Genomic DNA, 24152 nt, shown 5'->3' on the forward strand with positions numbered 1-24152 from the left:
TTGCATCTGCTTTGCATGCAGAAGGTCCCAGGCTCAACCCCCATGGGCATCTCTGGGTAGGGCTGCGAGAGAATCCTGCATGAAACCCCAGAGAGCCACTGCCAGTCAGTGTAGACAATACTAAGCTAAATGGACCAATGGTCTAACTCAGTAGAAGGCAGCATCCTATGTTCCTATGTGTGCAAGGAAGAAAATAAAGAAAGCAGGCTCTCTACCAGAGGAGGAACCAAACATAAGTAATCAACCTCTACAGTCTCTGTCATGCACAGGAGAATGTAAGGAGTTCTGCCAGGAGTAAAGAGCACTTAACAACAACAGCGCTGCGTCAGGTTGCATTTGGTATGACAGTTCAGTCCACCTGGTCCACCTAGCCCAGACCCACTGACCTACTGTCCACCCCAAACAGCACACCCCTTCCTTTCCTCACTGACAGGGAGGGCCCCCCCACTGGGCTTGAACTGGTAGCTGCACCAGGGACACAGCTTCCCACTGCCGTCTGTCCCCATCCAAGAAGCCAGCTGCCCACTCAGTTATGACTTCCTCTGGTTTTCTTTATTCAAATTCTAAAGACATCAAATGTATTATTGATTAAAAAAAGCATTTTTGGAAAACCCATATTTTAACACCAGGCATGTACAACCTCCTTTCGTTTTGCCCTTACAATCTGAATTTTAAGACTGTAGGGAAGGGCTGTGGCTCAGCAGTAAGCATCTGCTTTGCATGCAGAAGGTCCCAGGTTTAGTCCTCAGCAGCATCTCCAGGTAGGGCTGGGAGAGACCCTTGCCTGAAGCCCTGGAGAGCCGCTGCCAGTCAGTGTAGACAGTACTGAGCTAGATGGAGTTAGACGGTCTGATTCAGTATAAGGCAGCTTCCTCTGTTCTTATCAAACTTCTTGCAAGGAATTTTCATCCAAGGCAAAATCTGTTATACAGAGGCTGCCGCCAGTGGGAGGAATTTGAGATCTGGAAGCCTCAGCAAAGTCACATGAGCATTTGGACAGCATCATCCCAAAACTACGCAAGAAGCTGGAGTTGCCAAGAGCTGAGGCAGGATTTAATGATTAGGGAAAGCACAGGAGTCTATAAATAAACTCAATTAATGTGAAGTCACTCCTACTGCCAAGGAGGAAGCCGGCTAGTTAAACATGAAGAATTTCTAAAGGTGTTATACATTAAACAATCCTCCAGATTATTCTATTTGAACAATAATTTTAGATCTATTATTAGAACTCAAGAACCTCTATAATTAGAACTCAACTTTTAAGGAGGGGGAAATGTAGAAGCAAGCAATCTGTTTTTACCATATCGTCATAAGAAGAGTGTCATATACTGATTAAAGTGGCTGAACTAACAAATTAAATATAAATACACCCAACAGCATCAAGACAAAATAAGTACTCATAAACGGAAAAAACACATAATAAAATTCTCAGTTATCCTTATGGCAGTCTTCATCATATTTGCAGATATGACTGACGTAGTTTTGCTGCTGTTGTAAAACAAAAAACAAAGAGCAACCCAAGAGAGTCACTTTGCCTATTAATTCTGTTCTTCTTGTTTCTGGTAAATAAAAGCTCAGACAGCTTTGCTATTACTGTTGAATGATCCAAGAATGAAGACAAGTTCCTTACAAGGGGAATTAGAAAAACATACTCAACAGCACAATCCTGTCTGTGTTTACTTGGACGATGTATTAAAGGGGGCTTACTTTCAAATAGGTTTGCAGCATCAGAGTGTCTGGATACAGGGAACAGCCCCACAAAAAGCCCTCTAGAACCGGCCATGGCATCTGATCCAGGAGCTGAGTTTATGCTAGCTCACAAGGACAGATGAGGTCAGGTAAATGCATCTCCCCATTTACTCCACTGATGCTGTTTAGCAGTAGCCACTTCAGAGGTTGTAGGGGGGGGGATAAAGCATTAGGAGAAGTCATTCATAGAGTAACTTGATGGTTTTCTGGAACTGCGCTGCTCTAAACTAAAAAGCCAGATGATATTTCTTCGTGCAAATGTAGTTTTGGTAACTTTTCCTCATCCACAATGAAAGCTAATAGCAAAAAACTGGCATATTGCCAGCTGAGCTGTTGCCATCGGCATAGTTTCTGCCCTGAGCGATAGCGCGGATGTACTCCTTGGATACCCACAAAACTGACTGCAGTGCTTTAAAAAAAAAATCATTTTCTCCAAGATGAGCTGACTCATAATGAGGAAATACAATGAACTGATGCTGGCCCAATTAAGAGCAAGTGTGGAAAAGGTGCATCCGAATGCATTTTTCTTGCAACAGGGAACCGGGCTTGCATTCCTGAAAGCGGTGCTGGGGAGCTGGGGAAACCTGGCTTTTAGCAATCGGTGTACATTTCGGTCTTACATCAACCTTACTTCACCTGCTTAATCATCAGCTCGGTGAGTTATATTGTGAGGATGAAGAGGCAGCTGGGATGCGTCATGCCAGCCTTCCCTTACCCCCGGATGTTTTGGACTACAACTCCCATCAGCCCCAGTCAGCATGGCTGTGCTGGCAGGGGCTGAAGGGAGTTGGAGAAAGCTGCATTATGCTACCTTGACAAACTAAAAACTCAAAGGAGGTAGAGAGATCACTGGATGGAAGAACATTTTCATCTGTAACTGTTTTTAGAATGCATTAATTGCTTTTTTTTGTTATTGTTAAAATGTTTTGCTGATGTGTTTGGTGCCCTGGACTCCTTCAGGATAAAGGGTGGGCCATAAAACAAGCAAAGGCAAGAATTCCAGAAAGGAGACAAAGAAGTTCTCAACACTTGGGTGCTGGGAGCAGTTCCTGGGCCCTCATGTCCAGAGCAAGATAACAACTGCAAGCTAGGTAAATGGACGGCATAAGAGAAAAAAGTCCCAAAGGAAAACACCGGCTGGCCAAGTCTAAGAAATAAAGCGTTTCCGCAAGGGTGGGGAGCCTGTGGCACTGCGGATGTTGCTGAATTCCAGCTCCCACCCTCTCTGAGCATCATTTGCCTCCTCTCCCATCACCTCTTGTCCTGCTGAAGGCTGCGTACACATGACACTGAATACATCCTTAGCTGAATTCAGTGCCAAAAGTAACTCAGATTCTGTACACAGGGTTACGTAAGCCACTTACTGTGCCTAATCCAGTCTACGTGGAGTTTCTTGCCAAGAACTGGAGCAGAAGGTGGAAGAAGTGAAGGGAGAAGGGGACAAACAGGCAGGGAGAGTGGGGTTCAGTGGCCACTGGAAGGAAAGGACAAGTAGCCCTGGGAGGAGGACAGAGTGGATGGGGCAAGTTCTGTTCGGTTATTTGCCATGGCACCAGACTACCTTTCCAGTAGAGGAAGGTGGCGAACAATCAATATATAAGAAACCAGAACAGCAGGAGTGCCAGTTCATATACACAGTGTGACCGGGGGTGGGTAGGTGGGAGGTCAATGTAAATGGTAAGAAACTGCATGCTGCTTGTGAACTGAAAGCCAGCTCTCTTCTAGCTGGAATTCTGTGATCCCAATCTAAGTGTGAGGGAAGGGGTGACCATATCAATACGACCCACTGCAAAGCTACTGAGAAAGACAGCAGAAGACAGGAGGGCTAGAACCTTGCTTTTAAAAAACAATTACAGCAGGGCGTCTCATGAGGCTCCATTTTGACCCGATTTCTCACTATAAAGCATGTTACTTGCACAGATTTCAAAGCCTTCTAAATGCAAAGTCCTCAAAGACGACGTCTGAATCAAACACACAACTCTTTCCCTATTTGGTGTGAGCTAATAAAATTGCAACCAGATTTCCTTTCCTCTCCCGTGCACGGAGCTTCCCTTGACATCCCATCCCACGTTCCCCTAAGACATCAGCCTCGCACCCTCCATGCCACGTCATCAACAGCATGAAAAAAACATAGCCTGTACCTTGCTGGCTGTGGCGATCGTGGTTTTGGCTTCTCTTTCTCCTTCTCCCTCTCTCGGTCCCGATGCTGCCGGTCCTTCTCGTCTCGCTTGATGCGCTCCCTCTCTCTCTCCCACTCCTCTTTTCTTCTCTGGCGCTCCTTGTCGCGCTCCCTCTCCCTTTCACGCTCCCGCTCCCTCTGCCGTCGCTCCCGTTCCCGCTCTCTCTCCCGTTCGCGCTCCCGCTCCCGCTGTCTGGTCTCCCGCTCCCGCTCTCTTTCTCTTTCCTTGTGAAGGAACAGGTAAGGCACATTAAGAGTCTTGACCCAGGGGTACATAACTACTTTTTTTCAACAATGTAAGAAGGTATATATATATATATATATATTTTCCAGCTAGCCACATCTGCTGTGATGGAGCACTTGAGACAACCCAGTTCAACTGGTTTCTCACTGCACAGAGGCTGCTTCTCATTTGTTTTAACAAAATGTGTTGACTGCAATAGAACCTCTAAACAGTTTACCAAAAACATTAAACTGATCAATGAAAGACAGCTAAAAACATTCAGTAAATCAACAGTAATCTAAGATGACATATGTTTTAATCTATATGTCTGGACAGGTTTGCCTAAACAAAAATGTTTCAAGCAGGCACTGAAAAGAGTACAGCAAAGGCGCCTCCCCAATGTCAAGAAACATAGAGTTCCAAAGTGTAGGTGCTGCCACACTAAAAGAACCATTTCTTACAAGTATGGAAGGACCATTATGCGTCACCTGTGACAGTGCCGGTTAGCAGCTCTAAGTGGTTGAGTGAGCAAAAAGGTGATCCTGCAAGTAAAGAGCCTCCGAGCTGTTAGGAACTTTAGTTCTTTAATTCCTGGAACTGAGCCCCTCCCATGAAGCACAGAATGCACACAAGAGGTTTCCATGAGATGGGTACTCCCCATGTCAGCACCATGGGACCGATTGTGTTTCTCAAATGTTACCAGAGCAATATGGGATGCAGCCACAGAAGTGGTGAGTGTGATGCTCAAGCAGCACAGGAACTGAGCCAGAGACTGCAGAAGTCATCTGTGCTGGGCAGAAGCCAGCTGTCTGAATCAGCCCACGACAGAAGACGGTCCTGGGCACATGAGAAGAGGAAGCCCAGGAGGATGCATATACTGACCTTGCTCAGTCTGTAGTTCCGGTATGGATCTGGGTCGGTGTATTGTACCCGAAAGTTCTCATACTGTCCACCTCTCCAGAAGCGTTCTATGTCATAATCATAGTAAGGATCCGTATAAGGGTCAGATCTGCAGAGGAATCAAAGGGAGGGAAATGTTGAAGTTAAATATAATCATTGTTATTGCCAGAACCACAGCATTTAGCAATTTCTGCTTAAGAACAGAATCCAATGTCATGTTTAGCACACAATGATCGCGTGAGCAAAAGAGCCACATGGAATAGTCACTGGGATATGTTGACCAGGTTGTCTTTTGGGGGATGATCTAACAGGCTCCTTGTTTATGGGATAAACCTTGAAAATAATGATCCATGCTTGGGGGAACAGAACTTTCTCAAGTATTCTCTGCTCTTGGCCAGAGCCTCAGGTCCAGCTGACTTATTTATTTATTTAAAGGATTTGATATGAAGTTTCTAAGTAGTGTACACAAAAATCTTAATAGTGGGTAATATCAATAAATATTAATCATAAAAGCAGAAAATTTCCTTTAAAATGCCTGCTGAAAAAAGAAGGGGTTTTTTCCCAGGCACCTGAAGTTCAGCAGGGAGGGGGCCTGTCTAATCTCAGCTGGGAGTTCCACAAAATCAGCCCCACAGTACAGAATGCATAGATGCTTCCAGTGGGCACAAGCTGTGCATCTGATCCACGATGCACCACTAGCAGAGACTCCCCCAAAGATCTCACTGATTGGGCAAGTATATAAAGGACCAGGTGATCCTCAAGGTATCCAGGGCCACATTCACACTGTACATTTATCCCACTATTATTCCACTGTAAACAGTCATGGCTTCTCCCAAAGAATCCTGGTTAGTGTAGTTTGTGAAAGGTGCTGAGAGTTGTTAGGAGAGACCCCCTCTCCCCTTACAGAACTCCAGTTCCCAGAATTCCCTATGGTGAGGGATTGACTGTTAAACCACTCTGGCAATTGTAGCTCTGTGACGGGAACAGGCCGTTTCCTAGCAACTCTCAGCACCCTTCACAAACCACACTTCCCAGGATTCTTTGGGGAAGCCATGACTGCTTATAAAATGGAATAAATGTCTGGTGAATGTGGTCTTGGACACAAGTTGGTAAGAGCCTTATAAATTCATACAAGCTCCTTCAACCTGGCGTAGTAACCCATGGGCAGCCAGTGCAAGCTTTTAAGCATGAGTGTTATATGCTAGCAGTTGTCTGTCCCCACCATCAGTCTAGCCACCACATTTTGCACCAGCTGGAACTTCTGGACCAGCCCAAAGGTAAGCCACACACATTGCAATAATCAGGTCTTGAGGTTACCAATGCATGAATCACAGTGCCTACATTATCCTACTCTAAGGACGGCCATAGTTGGTGTACCAGCCGTAGCTGGCAAAAGGTACTCCTAGCCCCTGATGCTACCTGAGTCTCCAGCAATAAAGATGCATCTAGGGGCACCCCCAAAATATAGACCTGCTCTTCCAAAGGGAGTGCAACCCTGTCTAGAATAGGCAAATAATGATGAAAATACCATTAAAACACACATTAAAATGCCTGGGAGTATAAAAAGGTTTTCACCTGGCGCCGAAAAGATAGTAGCGTCGGCGCCAGGCGCACCTCATCGGGAAGGCTGTTCCACAGTTTGGGGGCCACCACAGAAAAGGCCCTGGTTCTAGTCACCACCCTCCGAGCTTCTCGATGGGATGGCACTCGGAGGAGGGCCTTAGATGTTGAGCGCAGTGTCCGGGTAGGTTCATATTGGGAGAGGCGGTCCACCAGGTATTGCGGTCCCATGCCGTGTAGGGCTTTATAGGTCAAAACCAGCACTTTGAATCTAGCCCGGAAACAAACAGGAAGCCAGTGCAGACGGGCCAGAACAGGTGTTATATGAGCAGACCTTCTGGTCTGCGTCAGCAATCTGGCCGCTGCATTCTGGACTAGTTGTAGTTTCCGAACAGTCTTCAAGGGCAGCCCAACGTAGAGCGCATTGCAGTAGTCCAGTCTAGAAGTTACCAGAGCATGAACAACTCTGAACCAGTGAACAACCAGTGCCTCTGTATTGCCTCCTAATGTCAGAGCAACCCTAATGATAATGCACATGGCATTCATGCACAGGGCTTAAAGAAAATAGGGCCCAAAACTGTGTTTACTGTCAGTGTTTGAAGGGAGTAATGCAACTATTGTGTGGAAAGAGCTAGCAATTTATTTAATGGTTGCAGACCGATTGGTCATTTCACAGTGCTGGAAAGATTCCTTGTGTGTTACTTTGGATGGATGGTATTCAAAGGTGTTTATTGCCATTTGGGAGAAGCCAACCTACCACTTAAAGACCACAGGAAGACCAAGGATATTGTTGCAATTTGGTGTAAGTTTATTTTACCCAACTGTTTCAGACTTTCATTCCATCTGAGTTTATTTGAAGGAATTTGTAATTCTCTGTTTATTGTCCTTTTGGTTTTTGTTAACTCAGTGGATGCCCCTGATATTTTTAGACACATTGCTTGGGCCATCTATTTGAATTTATGTTTATTATGTGGCTGATGTATATTCTTGTTTTTTAATAAAATATATTTTAAAAAACAGAAAAAAATGTGAATCCTTATCACTGAATGTGACAGCACCTATAACACAATACCTATGTCTGTCTCTACCCAGTCGCTATAGGTGGTATTCCATGCTAGTTCTACTCAGAATAGACCCACTGAAGTTAATAAACATTACTAACTTAGGTACAATAATTTCAACAGGTCTATTCTGAGTAGGATTTAGCTAAATACCTTTTAAAAAACAACAGTAGGGGGGGGGGTGTGCGCGCAAAGTACCACAAAGATAGGTAACAGCTGAAGGTGGGGCTTCCTCAACCTCTGAAAGCTCAGAAAGGTGTGAGGGCCCTGATTAGGGAAGGAGAAGAAATAAAGCCTCTATTAGTTTGGTGAATGAAAAAATAAAGAAGAATGAAGAATAAATGAAGAGTTAAGGAAACTCAGCTGTTGTCACCACAGCTGCGGTTCTGCTCCGCAGCCTCCCTTGTGGGGATGTCACCAGAAAATGAACACCATTGTCTAGACTTCAGGATGTATAATTACTTAGGAACATTGCAGTTACTGTAAACTTTTACATGACCTTGCCAACACCTGGCAACCTCCACACCTGAATGCACCCAGTAAGATTTGGTCAACTGGAAGCCAAGCCTTATGCAATGGCCAGCATTAACCTAAGAATTCCTAAGATTGCAAGGGATCACAATGAAAGCAACATGTCCCAGCTGTAAGCACAACAGAGATTAAAGACTACTTACCCAAAGTTAATGTTCTCTTTGATGTCCGCCTCACTGGAGTTTTCAAGAAACGGGGGGGGGGGGGAGGAAGAGGAGATTTATGAAGGTGTCAGCCATCTTCACACATCACAAGCTAATCTCAATGCAAGTTAAAATTATTTTTAAAAAAATTAACTCTTAGGGGAAGGGCACTGATACAAGTCTTCTGGAAAATTCTGAATTGGAAAATTTTGCAATTTTGCAATTTTGCACATCGGATCTATTTAGTAAACAAAAACTAGACAAAGAAGCACACTTGTGGTAATTTTAGGTGCTGCATAAATCTCACAAGTTTTCCCATTTTAGCCAAAAGTAGTTAAATTGAAATATTTGAGGGGGGGGGGAAGAACCAATAAAACACATTAAAGTGTGGCTTAAACTGTTAAACAAATAAAGCTTTATTTAGAATTTAGTTGTACTGGAACATTTGTAAATATTTTAAGACATGACAACTCAACTGCATACAGCTTCCCCACAGTTTTTAAATTTTGAAGGGAAAAGTGAAGGCAGTGAAAATTGCTCAGCATACTAGACTTACCACTGGGAGGAACAATGGGATATAAATCAAATAATAAATAAATACTAGCCTCAATAGCACATGAACTACAATCAGCTTAACAAAGCAAGTTAACAAAGCAAATGTCCAATTTGATTGGCACTGTATCCATGAATTTTTAGAAATGGAAAGCTGCAGAAAAACCACCTTTTCCATTATTATGGTGGACAGGGTGTTTATTAAAGACTATGTGCAAAGAAAAGCTGAATTCTGCATCCTGAACAAATGATGAAAAAGGTGCATCACTGCAGAATTCATTTTGCTTTTCCTGACCCCAAGGAGGAGCAGGAAGCCTGAAATCCAGAGCTTTCCCAACAACCAACTTGACCCATTTGCAGCTCTGCTTCAGTGCCCAGCTTTTGAGGTTTTGCTTCCAAGTTTATTTTCACAATCATATGGACCAGAAACTTGTTTTAATTTAATTTTTTTTAAAGTGAACCTGAGATCATCATTATACCAAATGTTAGTGAAGCAACTGTCTAGAGGTCATCTTTCCATCACACCAGAGATGAAAGGTGTTTTTTTTTTTTAACTTTATCGTCCTAGGCTCCCCTCACTCAGTGCACTGCCCACACTAACTAGGTTAAGGCTTGTGAGTTATTGATCCGTTGGGGTGACCCATGAAGGCTAAGATCAGCTGACATGCCAACCAGGACTGTGATCCTTACACACCAGCCCACTCATGGCTGCTGGATCTCCAGAGAAGTCTGCCTGATCTACTTTTTGAAAGGATGGGGCCCACCTTGCAACACAGCAATGCTGAAAACCTTCCAAGTATTAGAAGCAAGGATGATATGGGGAATTGCACCGGGGGTGTGGGGGTGGGGAAGGAGAGATGAGAGAGTAGAGTTGACTGGCTGTTTTCAATTGGGTGATAAAAAGAAGACAGTTGAAATGAAAAAACAAATGGGCCATGACACTTCAGAATTGCAAAGAGGAAAAGAGCCCCACTGTGCACTCAGGAAGGGGTCCTGAAGGCAGGTCGCCTCTTAAGCTAATAGAGTCTCTGCGTTACTCCTAAGAACTATAAACGAGTGCTGGGTAAGTCAACACCACCCCCTGGTGGACTGTAGTACGATTCACTCTCCCTCCACAACACATAGCTAGCAGATCGAGGTGGCATCTTACGTTGAGTCCTGAACATCTCGAGTGATACGATAGTTCCAGTCTCGGAAAAATTCATTCTCTTTGTCAAACTCGCGCTCATCCTCCCCAATGGTCACTGTAAACCGCTTCTCCTCAAAATCAGGCTCCTGCTCCTTCTTCATTGTGGCCTTTTTCAACACCTAAGAGGGTGAGAGGGAAGGAGTAGCCAGTCTGAAACAGCCTTCGCCAATCTGGTGCTCTCCAGAGGTTTTAGATTCCATCCGCTGGCTGAGGCAGATGGAAGTTGAAGTCCAGACCATCTGGAGGGCACCAGGTTGGCAAAGGCTACTCTAGAGAAGAGGCAGCAAAACCTAGACATGGTACATGCAGACCTGAATCCCTGCGGGGAGTGTTAATACCTCATCTAAATTTCAATTTATTTCTCAGATTAAAAACAAAACAAAACTAGACACTTTAAAAAAAATCTTAATATTCTGGCTCATTTTAAAATACATCACAACCCTGAGATAACATTTCACTCTCTCAGATTCTTTTAGAACCACAATGAGACTCTCAGAACTGCATGTTAGGGCTAAACTAAATAAGCACATTGTGTGGCATTCAGAATTAGTCCCACTCAGAGCAGACCCACTGTAGTTAAGACATTGCTGGCTTAGGTGCACTAATTTCAGTGGCTCTACTCTGGGTAGGCCTTAGCTGAACATTCCCCACTTTTTCAAAAGCATGCTTAAACTATTATTTTGAAAACTGGCCATTTCTTATTATTTCAGGGTAGGGGGAAGCATTTGGAAATATGCTCCTGACCTGAATCAGGTCAGGGAAGGCTGGCTTACTGCAAATAGCACCTTCAGGATAGGTAGCAGTCAGGGGAAGGAGAAAAATATTTGGTAGGAAACCAGCACAAGCCCCCAATCCAGATTGGGAACATGTTCCAAATCAGGACCTCATGGCTGCTTTTTCTCCAGAGTAAAAGTGATGTGTTGAGCATGCTTTATTTTATTTTTTAAAAATATGCAACTTGGCCCTTATTTGTTGATCTAGCTCTTCTGATAGGCACTCAAAATGATTTACAATTAAGTATTACCAACAAGGCATATTAAGCATTTTGGATATAATAAACTAATGCATCAAGAATGATTGATACACTTCTGCTCCTGCTCATTTGTTTTAAAAAATAAATGCATCTTGGAATCAGGGCTGTGAAGTCGGTATGTCAAGCCTTCAACTCCGACTCTCTATTTTTCTACTGTCTGACTTCGACTCTGACTCCTTCATAAATGGCAAATGTATATTAATGTATTAATATTAATAAATTAATATTAATATTAAAATATTAATTTTATTTTGAAGTCGGAGTCAGTACATTTCTACCGACTCTGACTCCACCCAAAATTGCTTCCGACTCCGACTCCACAGCCCTGCTTGGAATGCTTGTTTCTTCGCTCTGCAGCTGTGCTGCTGGTGGCTTTTGAGAGGCTCCAGAGAGTCAGACTCCATTATTTGGATGTTCAAAAACCAGTCTCATCAGCCAGAGTAAGATCATGGAACTGGGCATGGCAACGATTGGCTGTCATGCAGGTTCACAATGGAGTATCACGTGGCACCATGCACAAGCCACAGTGACCTCAGGATGACTAAGACTCAATATAACTTGACGTAGCTTTTGCTTTATGCTTTCAAGGGTAGTCTGCATAGCAACCTCAGCTTTTTGAAAAAGACACATAGTTTTGTCAGTTGACTAAACATTTAAATACGGTTTCCCAGGGAACTTGCCCCAAACAAAAGAGAGAGATAACATTGCACGTGGTCACGGAGGAAACAACTTGCTTACTACAAGAAAGGGCTGCAGCTCAATGGAAGAGAATGTGCTTTGCATGCAAAAGGTGCCAGGTCTTGTCCATAGCATCTCCAGTTGCACAACCACAAGTAGCAGAGCTGGGGGGGGGGAATCACTGCCAGAGAACTTGGAGAAGAGTTGACACTATCTGAAAAGGAAGACCAACTGGCTGCCTCTAAGGACCCAATTTGGACACAATGAGAACAAGCCGGGGTGAGGCTTGGGCCTGCATGCTCTCTCTGTCCCCCCCAGAGCGCGATGGGAGGAGATGAGAAGCTTTTGATTGCAAGTCGCTAGAAAGAGCAACACACAGTTTCCCTTTTTGTCTGAATGGGGGAAACTGCAGTTTGGTGCAATTCACAAATGCTGCTTATTCCCTCCCCTTGTGTGTGAGCAGACAAACCCAAAGCTTGTGCCTGCTCATTCCTAGTTCTCCAGGCTCTGATTTGGAGGGCATTGTGAATACCTGTGTGAGGCAGCCTCATTTGTACCCTGATCCAGATGCATTTCCCCTGTTGGGTATGTCCCTGGGCTGCTGTTTTACCTCTTTGGCGTGGCGGAGTCCTCGTTCCCAAGCACTTTCTGCTGGAGGGTCTGGAGGTGGTGGGGGCAAGAGTTCATCAACTACAGGGCCTCCCTGTTAAGAAAAAAAAAGAAAAGGACGGTCCCAGAAAGAGGTGACACACATGTTCATCACACCCACTTTGCCCTCCTGCCAAAGCATGGATCAGCCATTTGGCTAGCTGCCTATCGCCTCCCATCTGGTGGCACTGGGAAGTCAAATTTGCCAAGGGGGTGTAAAAATGATATTTATATAGAACAATAAGGAATTTGACTTTCCTATATTAAAAGACTTTGAGATAAAGCAGTCTTGTAAGGTTAAAGAGGCTGCCTTCTCCAAGGGGAAGAAAAACCTTTAAAAAGTGCTTGTTTTAACTTCAGTATAAATTATAATGAAAAATCTTAGGCTACTGATAAGAAAAACTTTTTTAAACTTTTTATTTATAATTTTATGATAACAAGAAAAACAACTAACCAGAGTAACGTACAGTTAAGTAAGTTGCATGTCAGGCATAATATAGCTGTCAGGTTGCATACCTTCCCTCTTCACAGCCATGGATTACCAACAGATAAATATGCATTATTCAAATATCCTCTCCAAAGAGAAGCATGTGTCGGGGGGGGTGTCCCTTTATTCCCTTTTATATAGCCTAAGAAAGGAAACCATACAGTATTGGATTGGTCATGTTTAGTTTCGCCTCTCAGTACCTGAAGGTGTTGCATAAGGCGTTCAGATAAAGTTAAGTTCCATACTCAAGAGATCACCAGTCCTCCTTGGAAGGGCCAGCAGGAGTTTTCCATTTTTTTAGCGACTGCCATTCTAGCTGCCATCAGCAGAAAATAAACCAGTTCTTTATGTACCAGAGAGGGATTCAGGTCACCCTCCAACATGAGAAGAACTGTCCCTGGGTCTGGATTTAAAGACTGGCCAGTACTAATAGAAACTTCAACAAAAGCCCATTTCCAAAAGTCTCTTATCTTAGGGTAGTCCCACCATGAGTGCAATAGTGTGCCACATAAGAAAACTTTTATGTTTTTAAAAATGACTCAGACTCTTGCTCCAAATTTGCATGATTATTGTCTATCCAGACTGCTTGGTATTAGAATTTCAGCAGAATTAAGAGAACGTTCCTTAATATGGCAGCTGCACTCTCTCTACACATGGAGGGTTCTGTACTTTCCATGAAACCTGCAAGGTGGTCAGAAGGTTGCATTCCAAGGATCTCAACAGCAATGGAAACTAAGACATATATTTGCATGGAAGTTAAAAAGAACTTGGGTTTTCAAGTGGAGAATAGACATGATCTGGAACATGAGCTAAGCAGCCTTTAATGAAGCTTCTTTCCGGGAAACAAGTTTGAAAAAGCGAGGAAGGATTGTGCCCCGCTTTGCAGTACAGCCTTGCCACCCGCTTGCCACCCCAGAGTATGTTTAGCATATGTACCCTAAAAGACAAGTTAGAAATCATAATCATCAAAGATTCAACCCTAGATACACAAACTAGACTGAAAGATACCTGTATGTGTAAAGCTCATTTTCTTTCCCCCCTTCCTGTCTGGTTGGAAGGTCAAGGATTGGGAACCTTAGGCTTCCAGATGTTCTTGAACTCCAACTCTCATCAGCCCCAGCCAGCATGCCCAATGGCCAGAGATGATGGGAGTTGTAGTCCAGCAACCTCTGGAGGGCCACAGGTTAGCCAACTCTGCTTCAGGAAATACGCCCTTATGCTTAGAAGGTTACAATCCTCCCTCCAAGGTCAGAGGCAGCCTGCCTCCAAACACCAGTTGCTGGAAACCGCAGGAGGGGAGAGTGCTGTTGTGTTCAGGTCTTGCTTGCAGGCTTTCCCACTGGGGCATCTGGTTGGCCACTGTGAAAACAGGATGCTGGACTAGATGGGCTACTGGCCTGATCTAGCAGGGCTCTTCTCACGTTCTTACAAACGTGCTTTTAAGTATGTGGCTTATAGGGCTATGGTTCAGTGGCACTGTGTGTGACCTCAGCATACGAGGTCACTTCGCTGAGCCGTGGTACATACCCAACTAAGAGATCTCAAGTAATGGCGTGCAAAATGAGCCCTTGTTGACCGACACAGTTTTTTCCCCCAGCAGCTCCAATAAGAGCTGACAGTACAGGACTCAGTATACCGCTGCTTTTCTAGAATAGTAGATGAGATGTTTCTAAAATAAGAACCCACAGGCCTCACAAAACAGTGCTGGAGCTTGCATGTGATCCAAAGGTGCTGCACTGCCCCCTCCCTGCAGCTTCTGCAATCACCAGCAGATCAACACAAGAGAAGATGCGAGTCCTGTAAATGCCAACATGACACTCCTCACATTCCCCAGCATTTGCACAGCTTCTAATGCAATGTGGCCTAGTCAGTCTCACAGACTTCCGAATCAAACCAAGAATTTTAAAATCACATATAGTGTATTACTATACCCAAGGATTGGCTGGCATCAGAGGATGAGGCCCAGGGCCAATAGGTGGTGCACCATTAGGAGAGAAAGGATCTGGCTTGGAGATCAAAGAGTAGTTTCCTTTGTCATTCACACCAGGATGAATAAAGCGGCAGTTCATACCCCAAGTGCAGTGCCCTGTGGAAGAAATGCACAGATGTTTTACAGTCTTCATGCACAAGAAAGTAAAAAATGTGACTGGAGTATATTCTACCTTTGTAGAGGAGACCAAATCAGCCTTTAAAAACAAAAATAGCACAGCGCATGAATCAGAGGAGCAATGTTGTGCTGATGTATTCCATTTTATTTCATGGCTGCCACTTCTTTAAAAACTGCCCAGGTCCCAAGAACAGCAAATGTGGCTCAGTGAACTGCCCACCTTCCCCTTCTAGGTATTAGAACCTAGCAGGGCTTGAAGAGGGTTGTATCCTTGACCAAAGAGCCAAATAGAGGCTCACCTTTTCATTGCCTGACAAGTGTCACTTTATTGCTAGTTCAACCTCTGAGCTTGGAAGGTGGTCAGCATACATGAATTCTCAGAACTAGGCGTGCATTGTTCAATCGATTTAAAACCTTCTGAGTAACTTAAAAAGGTGCCATTCAATAATCACTTTTTATAAAAATTGCAGATGGAAAGTACCATCTTAAAAGAGTCTATTCTCTTGTATACGAAGGAGTGCCTCTTCCACAAGGATGTCTGCCACAATACAGATATCCACCATCTAAAAACAAACCCAAGTCCGCTTCAGAATTATTATTTTTACTCAGATGCAATTTCTATTCAGAACTGGAAATGACAAGTGGATGGGGTTTGGGTTTTTTTTTATAATCTGTTTTAAAACATAATGTATGCTTTAAACAAAACCCCACACCTCCTAGTCCTTATTTTTATTGAATTGTGCGTGAATTATACTACAGCTGGAAATTAACAGTGTATTTTGTATATTCACGAAGCTCAGCTCGTCATTAAGCAAGCTTCCCCAGCCTCCTCCCATTTCCCTACCACCCACCCACAAATCCTTCAAAAGCAATGCTATCTCAAGATGTGGCGGCTTTATTTATATTGAGAATTTATATCCTACCCTTTCTAGGGCAGCTGACATAATGCAGCTAAAAAGATTGTAACACACGCAAATAAAAAGCAACTTTGAAAAACAGCATTAAAGCCAACTAATTAAACCTGTACTTAAAAAGGCCTCGGGAAATCTGATTGCTACCTGCTGTATCTATGTCAGCAAGAGTTCAGGCCCAGCAGCTGAATGGAGTGTCCATATGCAAAGGCATATGGGACAAGCAGGAGGATGGCTCTTGCTTCATGCCCAGCTTGCAAGATTCCCTAAAGCAGCCTTTCCCAACCTGGTATCCTCCAGATGTTTGGGATTACAACTCCCATTGGCCTCTGCCAGCATTGGCTGTGGTGATGGGAGCTGTACTCCAAAACATCTGGAAGGCACTAGGGTGGCGAAGGCCCCCCTACAGTATGAGTGGCCATTGCTAGAAACAATATGATTCCAGGTGGACCAGTCATGGTCTGATCCAGCAGGATTCCCCCTAATGAAGTCCTTTAGTGATGCTCACTGTGAAAACTTTTCAACTGGTGCGACTCGAACCCAGAAGCAATCCTGGATAATGTAGTATGTTGAGAAGCCACATGGATATGGATGACAGAGGTGTTAAATCCTCCCAGCTGCCTCTGCAAGCTCAAGGAGGGAGGGAGCTCTTGGGCTTGGCTCCTACCTTTCATGAAAAACCGGCAGGTGAGACGAGGCCTCACTTTCCTGTCATTGGGGTCTTTTACCTCTCCCTCCTCCAGATCGTCATCCTGAAAGACACAGAGGGACAGGTATTTAAAAGGCAGTTCTGCCAAAGGTATTTCCATCACCACCACCTTTCAGTCAAGGTGCATGAAGCGGCCAAGGAGTTAGTTGCATACTGGGAGACAGGGGAAGCCAAACATCTTCCATCCAGTTGCTCCTCAACAGTGAGCTACGTTAGACCAGCCGTAAAAGGTACACCCTAGTCCTTGCCCATCCTCCCACTTTCCCCAGTTGCCTTTCTCTGCTGCTTCTGAGGACTGCTGGCCCTTAAGAGTCAGAAGGTCTGTTTACGGATGTTCAGAGTGGCAAGCCCAGAGCTTCTGGGTGCTGCAGACTTCTCACTTCCTCTCAACTGCCAGTGACCTTCCCACTACCACATTTATAGCGCCATCTCTTATTTTATTTATTTATATCTTTTTTTTCCCTCCAAGGAGCTCAAGGTGGTATACATGATTCTCCACCTCCCAATTCTATTCTCACAACCACCCGGAGAGACAGTGACTGGCCCACGGTCATTCAGTGAGCTTCATGGTTGAATGGGGATTCGAACCCTGGTCTCCTAGGTCATAGTCCAGCATTCTAACCAATGGCACCACTCTTGTTCTCTTTTCAGCTATCTATCCCTTTCTACCACTTGCAACTCTGCCAAAATATTGCAGATTGTCCAAGACTTGGGTTCTGAGTAAAGCTTCAAAGATCAAAAGCTTTAAACAAGTATGCAGAGACTGCTTGATTTGCACAAGATAATTTCAATGAAGGATAAATTAACCTGGAAGAGATTTTCTTAAAATTCCCCCTCCCTGCCTCCTGCTTACTGCCTCCCACAGAAGTGTTTTATTTCTAGGATTCTCCTATTCATAGATCTGTAGGATGCCAGGTACGCAGATGGGTTCCACACTATTAAGTTCAAAGGCAATCTGTGTTACCAGCAGCTCTTAAGAGAGTGAATTAAAACCATTTCACTGTTCATTGCCACAACATCCCCCTCTCCCATTACATCCCTCTTTTGGGAAGTACCGCACAAAATCACAATGTGGTATGGCTCTTACTTTGTCATGAAAATGGGAAGCCACACTACAGCACAACACGTGGAGAGAGAAAGCTGGACGTTCTTTATGACAGTCTTCAAAATTAATCACTCGGAAAGACCAGACAGCAAAAGCAAGACTGCTTTTAATCAAACGAGGGGCTGTAGCTCAGCAGAGCATTTGCTTTAGAGACACAAGGCCAGAGGTTCTACCGCTGGCATCTTTTGGGGTGGGGGTAGGGAGTTGGTTCAGTGGTGGATTACACGTTTTGTATGCAGAACAACGCCAGGCTCAATCCACCTAAAACTGGGGCATCCAACCTCCAGATGCTGTCGCCTTCATCGCTACCATTCTTGACCACTGGCCACGGTGTCTGGGACCGATGGGACCAGAGGTCTACAACATCAGGAGGGCACCAGGTGCCAATTAGGACAGGTGATGAATGGTCAGAATAGCCAGACAAATGGCCTGACTTGGTACAGGGCCGCTTTGCACGTTCATATGGATAGCATAGAAATAGCAGGCCTTGTTGTCTGACCTCTCAACTTCCTTCTTCAATTTTTGAAGAGACTAGGTAGTGAAGGTAAGTCCTGCTTCCCTTAAGCAACATCACAACCACGTTGCTCTTTTAAACAAGAACATTGCTATGGAGCAGGGACTCTAATGGGCACCTTCTACTCTGCCCTTGGAGCCTCTTCTAACTGAGGCATCAGCAACAGGCAGGGAGAAGCCACAGTGCCATATTCTCATCGCTTTCAGCTCTGTCCTCAATGGCAGTCTGCCTTCTTTTCTTTTCTTTTTTGGTTACTTTACTACTTCACGAATTTATTGTAACAGCTTCCTGGGAGGAACACAATTACTCCACAACCCCAGATTTACCTGTTGGCTACAGGGCTTTCAAGACCACTGCTGCCTTCAAATGTAGGCAAAAGAAGACTTTCAAAGGCTAGATGAATGTCAAATTTCACACTCGTTTCATCGTGCCCTTTCACTTCCCTCAGGTCCCAAGTCTGGGCAACTGATGGAGAAGGTCACCCGCTCTCTTTAGCACATGTGATTTCTGAGATGAGATCCACCAAACCCCTGGCAGGATCTTTAGCATCCATTCCCTGAGAATTTGAGAGACTCAAATAAGCTACATTAGAGTCCTGCCACTAAAGATGATTCCCCCTTCCCCCTTTTTGACCTCATTACTCCATGTCCCTGTGGTTCATCCCGGCACAAGCATACAGCATCTCCAGCCCTACGTAAGGACTTTCTCCAATCTAAACCAGTCTCCCACTTCCTTCAAAGAAGCTGTGCTGATGTGTAAACATTATACTGCTGGCAGTGTCACTCTCAGCAGCTATGATGTTTATGAACATTCCATGACATCACAGAAGCTCTGTAAATGGCTTGCGCAGACTGGCTGGCAAGCAATTCTAATTAATGCAAATATATTTGAGACATCATCTTTGTTTACCCTGCAGAAGCAACATGCCTCACAAGACTAATTCACAAAGCAGGAAAAAAGGCATCCTACTGCCTTGCCTGGAAAATGGCTAAGCCCCTGTATTATGCCCAAATGCAAGCAGAGCAATGCAACCAATCACATTCTGTAGAACTGTACAAGCTCCTTGCAAACTTGAAAATTTAGCAAGGAAGAAAGGAAAGCATCTGGAAGAGGATTCATGACAACATGCCCAATAGCAGCTTATGTCTGAGAACTGGCTAGAGGGGTAGCCCTGTATAGCATTTATCACAGAGAACTTCATGGAAATGCAAAGCATAAGTACTGGATTAAATAGCCCATCCAGGATGAGTTATGCCTCTGCTATGCTCTCTTTAATAGACTGACTGGCAATAGAAGCAGGTAGGTTTTAGGGCTAGTCATTATGCAGAAATGCCAAGCTTGCATGAACAGACATAAGCTATGCTATGTGTATGTAAAGAGTTCACAATCAAGCTTCCGGACACAAGCAAATTGGGGTGGGGATGGGAAATGTGTTTTACAGGTATGGTGTGTACGCAGCCCAGGAATGCAGGGCAGGGATGGAGCAGAAACTCAACATGCTTGAAAAAGCTTTCTCCATTCTTCCCGAGAGATTCTGCAAATGAAACTCCTGGCCTCTAGTCAGCACTGCCATTGCATCCCTTTGCACTGCCATTGCATCTCCACTGTGGCATCCCTTTGCTTCTAGGCTTTTCTGAATGAGGGTGCTCAGAATGAATGACCTGACATGAAACTGACAAGCATCTGGCCACTCCAGCAATGGCAGTGCCATGTGATGCTATTAAGATTCCTCCTGATGAAAAAGTACCAGTGGAAACACCCATTTGTGTGTGCAGGAGATCTAGAAAGCAGAAAGGGGGGAGTAAGTGTTGTGCACTCCCTGGTTTCTAGAGATGCAGGCTGGGGGGCAGAAGCTGAGACTGTGGGAAGGAGCAGAACTTACATCAATCTCTCCATCGTCAATTTCCCCATCTTCCTCTTTCTTCTTCTCCTTCAGGGGCTCCTGCTCACCCCTTTCCTCATCACTCTTCGTGCCAGATTTCTTCTCGTCCCCGGGGGGTTCGTCTACCATCTCCTCCTCCTCCTCCTCCTCTTCCCCAGCCTTGTCAATCTCGTCATCGGCTGCAATGGTGCTCGGCTCCTCGGGAACTTCCTCGTCATAGTCCAGTTCGTGCTCGTCCAGTTCCCGAGTGACCGAAGATGCTTCGTCGCCAAGGTCATTTGCCCCATCTTCCTCCTCCTCCTCCTTGACAGACAGAGAGCCCTTAAGCTTGCTGCTTTGCTGATTGGCATCAGAGTCCTGAGACTTGGTTTCACTCAAGCGGTCCTCTTCACCCGAGTGGTTTTCTTCTTCCTCCTCCTCCTCCTCCTGGCTCAGTAATCTGGCAGCATCTTCCCCCAAATTGGTGCCCAGCCCTTCCTCCCCATCCTGTTCCGAGCCACTGTCTTTCAGGATTTTGTCATCGGAGAGCTGCTGGTCGTCGTCCTCTTCCTCCTCTTCCTCCTCGGGAGAGCGAGGGCTTTGCTCAGGGCTTTCGGAAACATCCATCAGGGACTGCTACTCTGTAATGGAGAAAAATAAATAACTGGATGGGACAAAAAAAGGATTTAAGGTTGCTTCTTAACAGTGTAAACTCCCAGCCTCCATCACTCCTACACCTCTCAGCTCTTATTCGTATTTTAATAGTTTTCTACAATAGTCTGAAGGGGATGTGTAATAAACAAAGTTGACACCTATGGCAGAGACCCATTCATCCAGCTGGGAAAGCCTGTCGCAACAAAAATGTCTTCACCTGTTTCTGGAAAGTGCAGATAGTGGGCACCTTGTATATCTCAACAGGAATGCTATTCCACAGAACAGAGACAGCCACCCTGAAAGCCCTCCTTTGAGTTATCGTGGAGTGAGCTTCTGATATCTTTGGAATCTGCAGGAGAAGCTCTCCCACAGACCACAGTGACCTACTGGGTATATAAGGGATAAGGTGGTCTCTCAAGTAACCTGGTCCTGAGCTGTACAGGGCCTTATATGTTAGCACCAACACCAGGTGCAGATACTCTTTAAGCGCAAATCCTCAGTTAACTATCCAAGAAGAGAGACTGGGCCTTCCTGCCCAACAGTACCATTTAAGACTGCAGCGTTTCAGCCAGAATGGCCTCTGCTCTGAGTTACATAAAGTATAGCAACATTGGAAGTTGTCTCATACTGAGCCAGACCACTGGACCATCTAGCTCACTTTTGTGTCTACAAGGACTGGCAGTCATTCTCCAGGGCTGTAGGGGGATGCTCTGCCACTGAGCTACAGCAAACAGTGGCATCAACCAGAGAATCTGGTGCAGATGTATGTGAAAGATGTGATCCACGGGATTTCACCAAGTACAATCTTCTGACCCTTATGGATGACAACTTGGGAATGTTGACCCCAAGTTTGCTTGGGGTTGGCAAGACACCCAGCCCCAGGCGTTCAGCACACATCATGGTCAAATGCCCAGTATAGCAGACAGTTCCCTGTCTGCTGACTCTAATGACATACGACCTCTTTCCCCATGCCTGACCTCTATTCTCCGCTACTCTTCCCCTCCCCAGCACTGCCACATCTAAAGACAGCCAACCGACAAAAGATGCATGCTTTCTGAAAACCCAAACTGTGGAAGGATAATTAATGTGAAGGCAATATATTTACTTAATTTACAAACTTACTCAGAATGCAGAGCATGTGGAACCATGACACAAGGGTATGCACATGGTCCTAAACTTGGGTTTTTATCCCAAGGACTTAGGGACGATTACAACACCTAGACTCTGCAAATTCCAGAGAGGCAGCAATCTTAGTATGTTGCAGCAAGATCAGCAGAGGATCTTGTGGTACTGGCAGATAGATCTACAGTGGCAGAAGCTCACTTCATCACCCACAGCACTGGCAAGTGCCATATAATGTTGCACATCAGATGCGACACTATGGCACCTGCTAGGACTGTGGGTGATCTTTGTGCCCAAAACTCTGCAACCAAACAAGTGGCATCTAAGCAAAGGAATTTTAAAGATATTTAAGGCGGCAGCCACAATTTCAGCTACACCAACAGGAGGAACATGGGCACCTGTACGGTGCATACTCATGTAACCAAAATCAAAAGTGGAGTCAGTTGGGGGAAATGGGCGAGTGATGGTGCTCCAAGATTTGGGATGTGGCTAGAGGCAGGTGTGCAACTTTGCCCATTGGTAGGTCCCAATCAGTTTGTTAGGGCAGGAAGCAAAGGAAGGTGGACAGCTTCTGGAAGCTCTGGAGACACCAAGCATTATCCGACATTTTAACTCCATGGCTGCCATTTCTGCCATCATCTATTTCATCCCAACAGCCATGCCACAAAGGTGAACTGGCTGGGGAGGAACATAATTTTTCAAGGCACAGCAGTGAAGCTTCCTGCAATTGCTTTTTCCAAGCGCACCACTCTTTTCTCTCCCTTTCATTGTATTTATTTTCTCACCTCACAGGGTATAAGAAATTACAGTTCTGGGATGCGTTATCAAACAGACTGCTGCAGATAATTAGACTTCACTGCCCTTTTAAAAGCGTGCAGGAGAATTTAACCTGGAGGTTATTGCCAAATCCTACTACACCTAGTTGTCTTCTGCCCTTCTAAACCATTTCCCTTGTGCTTCCAGTGACACAATTAGTATTACAAAAATAAACCAAAGGAGTCATACATCAAAGTTCAAGGTGTCTTGGTGTACAAAGCTCTATGCAGCTTGGGACCAGGATACCTGAAAGACTGTCTTATCCTTTATATACCCAGTCGATCACTGTGCTCTACATGTGAGGGCCTCCTGTAGATACCATCTTATCAGGAGGTCCATTCTGCACAACATAGGAAACAGAACTTTAATGTGGCGGCACCCACCCTGTGGAATTCCCTCCCCTTAAATATTAGACAGGCACCATCTGTGTTATCTTTTTGACACCTATCGAAGATTTTCCTCTTTCAACAAGCCTTTTAAGTAGAGACCTTATCCCAGTCTGCGTCTGTATTGGAATTACTTTTTAATATGTTTTTAACCTTTTTTCTTTTAAAAAACAAAAAAGTCTTGAAAGCTTTTTAAAAATGTTTTTAAAGATATTTTGTTTTAATGTATTTTAAAGTCTGTTTTTATGTTTTAAAGTGTTTTTAGTGCTTTTGTTTGCCGCCCTGGGCTCCTCCTGGAAGGGCAGGATATAAATCAAATAATAAATAAATAAAGGGAAAATAGGAAGGAACACCCCAATAAACATCTGGCGAGTCTTTGGAACAAGGGGGAAGAACATGTCCAAACAACAGAGGTTTGCATTCTCTTCCTTGCTGGGCTGTAATGTTATGGGCAAAAAACAGCACTCCACTCTAAGTGCCAACAGCTAGTCTGTAGATGAAGGAGAGTCTGATTCCTGCCAGATCCCACATGCCATACATGGCAAGTGTGGCTAACGTTTTACCTCCAGATGACGCTGGACTACAACTCTCATTATCCTTGACTTCTGGCATGCTGCCTGAGACTGATGGTAGTTGTGAGTCCAGCAACTTCCAGAGGGTCACAGGTTAGCCACCCCTGTAGAACAGAGACATCCTGAGTACAAGCAAAACCACTTACTGATCCCTCAGGAAAGTGAGGTTGGTATGGAAGAAGGATTGAAGATTTTCTTTTAAAAAAAGTTCTACATTGATTAGGATCGATTTAGCATGTTGTATCTGTAGCACTTTTGGTTTTCGTTTATACCTCTCTGTGTATATTCACCCTTAAAAATTAATAGACTATGTGTAATATGTAATATTTAACGTTCTTAATAATGGTCACTTGAAAGACATTAGGCAGAACTTTGAAACTGACCAATTCTTCTTGTGTTTCATCCATTCACTGAGTGAATGAATTTGATTTTATAGAACAACACATCTAGATATTAAAAAAT

General features: G+C 44.5%; 1 protein-coding gene across 4 annotated transcripts in view; it reads right to left on the minus strand.

Moving 5' to 3' along the window:
• The window catches only part of ZC3H18 (zinc finger CCCH-type containing 18), a 62090-nt gene that overhangs the window by 31531 nt on the left and 6407 nt on the right, over nt 1-24152 (minus strand). For all 4 annotated transcript variants that reach the window (XM_061594131.1, XM_061594129.1, XM_061594130.1 and 1 more), the window contains 8 exons: nt 20162-20781; nt 16619-16703; nt 14865-15019; nt 12409-12501; nt 10049-10206; nt 8347-8379; nt 5034-5160; nt 3891-4153 (listed from right to left, as the gene is read on the minus strand). In XM_061594131.1, coding sequence (XP_061450115.1) covers nt 3891-4153; nt 5034-5160; nt 8347-8379; nt 10049-10206; nt 12409-12501; nt 14865-15019; nt 16619-16703; nt 20162-20767 — 1520 coding nt within the window. In that variant the 5' untranslated portion in view covers nt 20768-20781. The remainder of the gene's footprint in view (nt 1-3890; nt 4154-5033; nt 5161-8346; nt 8380-10048; nt 10207-12408; nt 12502-14864; nt 15020-16618; nt 16704-20161; nt 20782-24152) is intronic.

Source organism: Rhineura floridana, chromosome 13, assembly GCF_030035675.1.
Source record: "Rhineura floridana isolate rRhiFlo1 chromosome 13, rRhiFlo1.hap2, whole genome shotgun sequence".
NCBI lineage: Eukaryota > Metazoa > Chordata > Lepidosauria > Squamata > Rhineuridae > Rhineura > Rhineura floridana.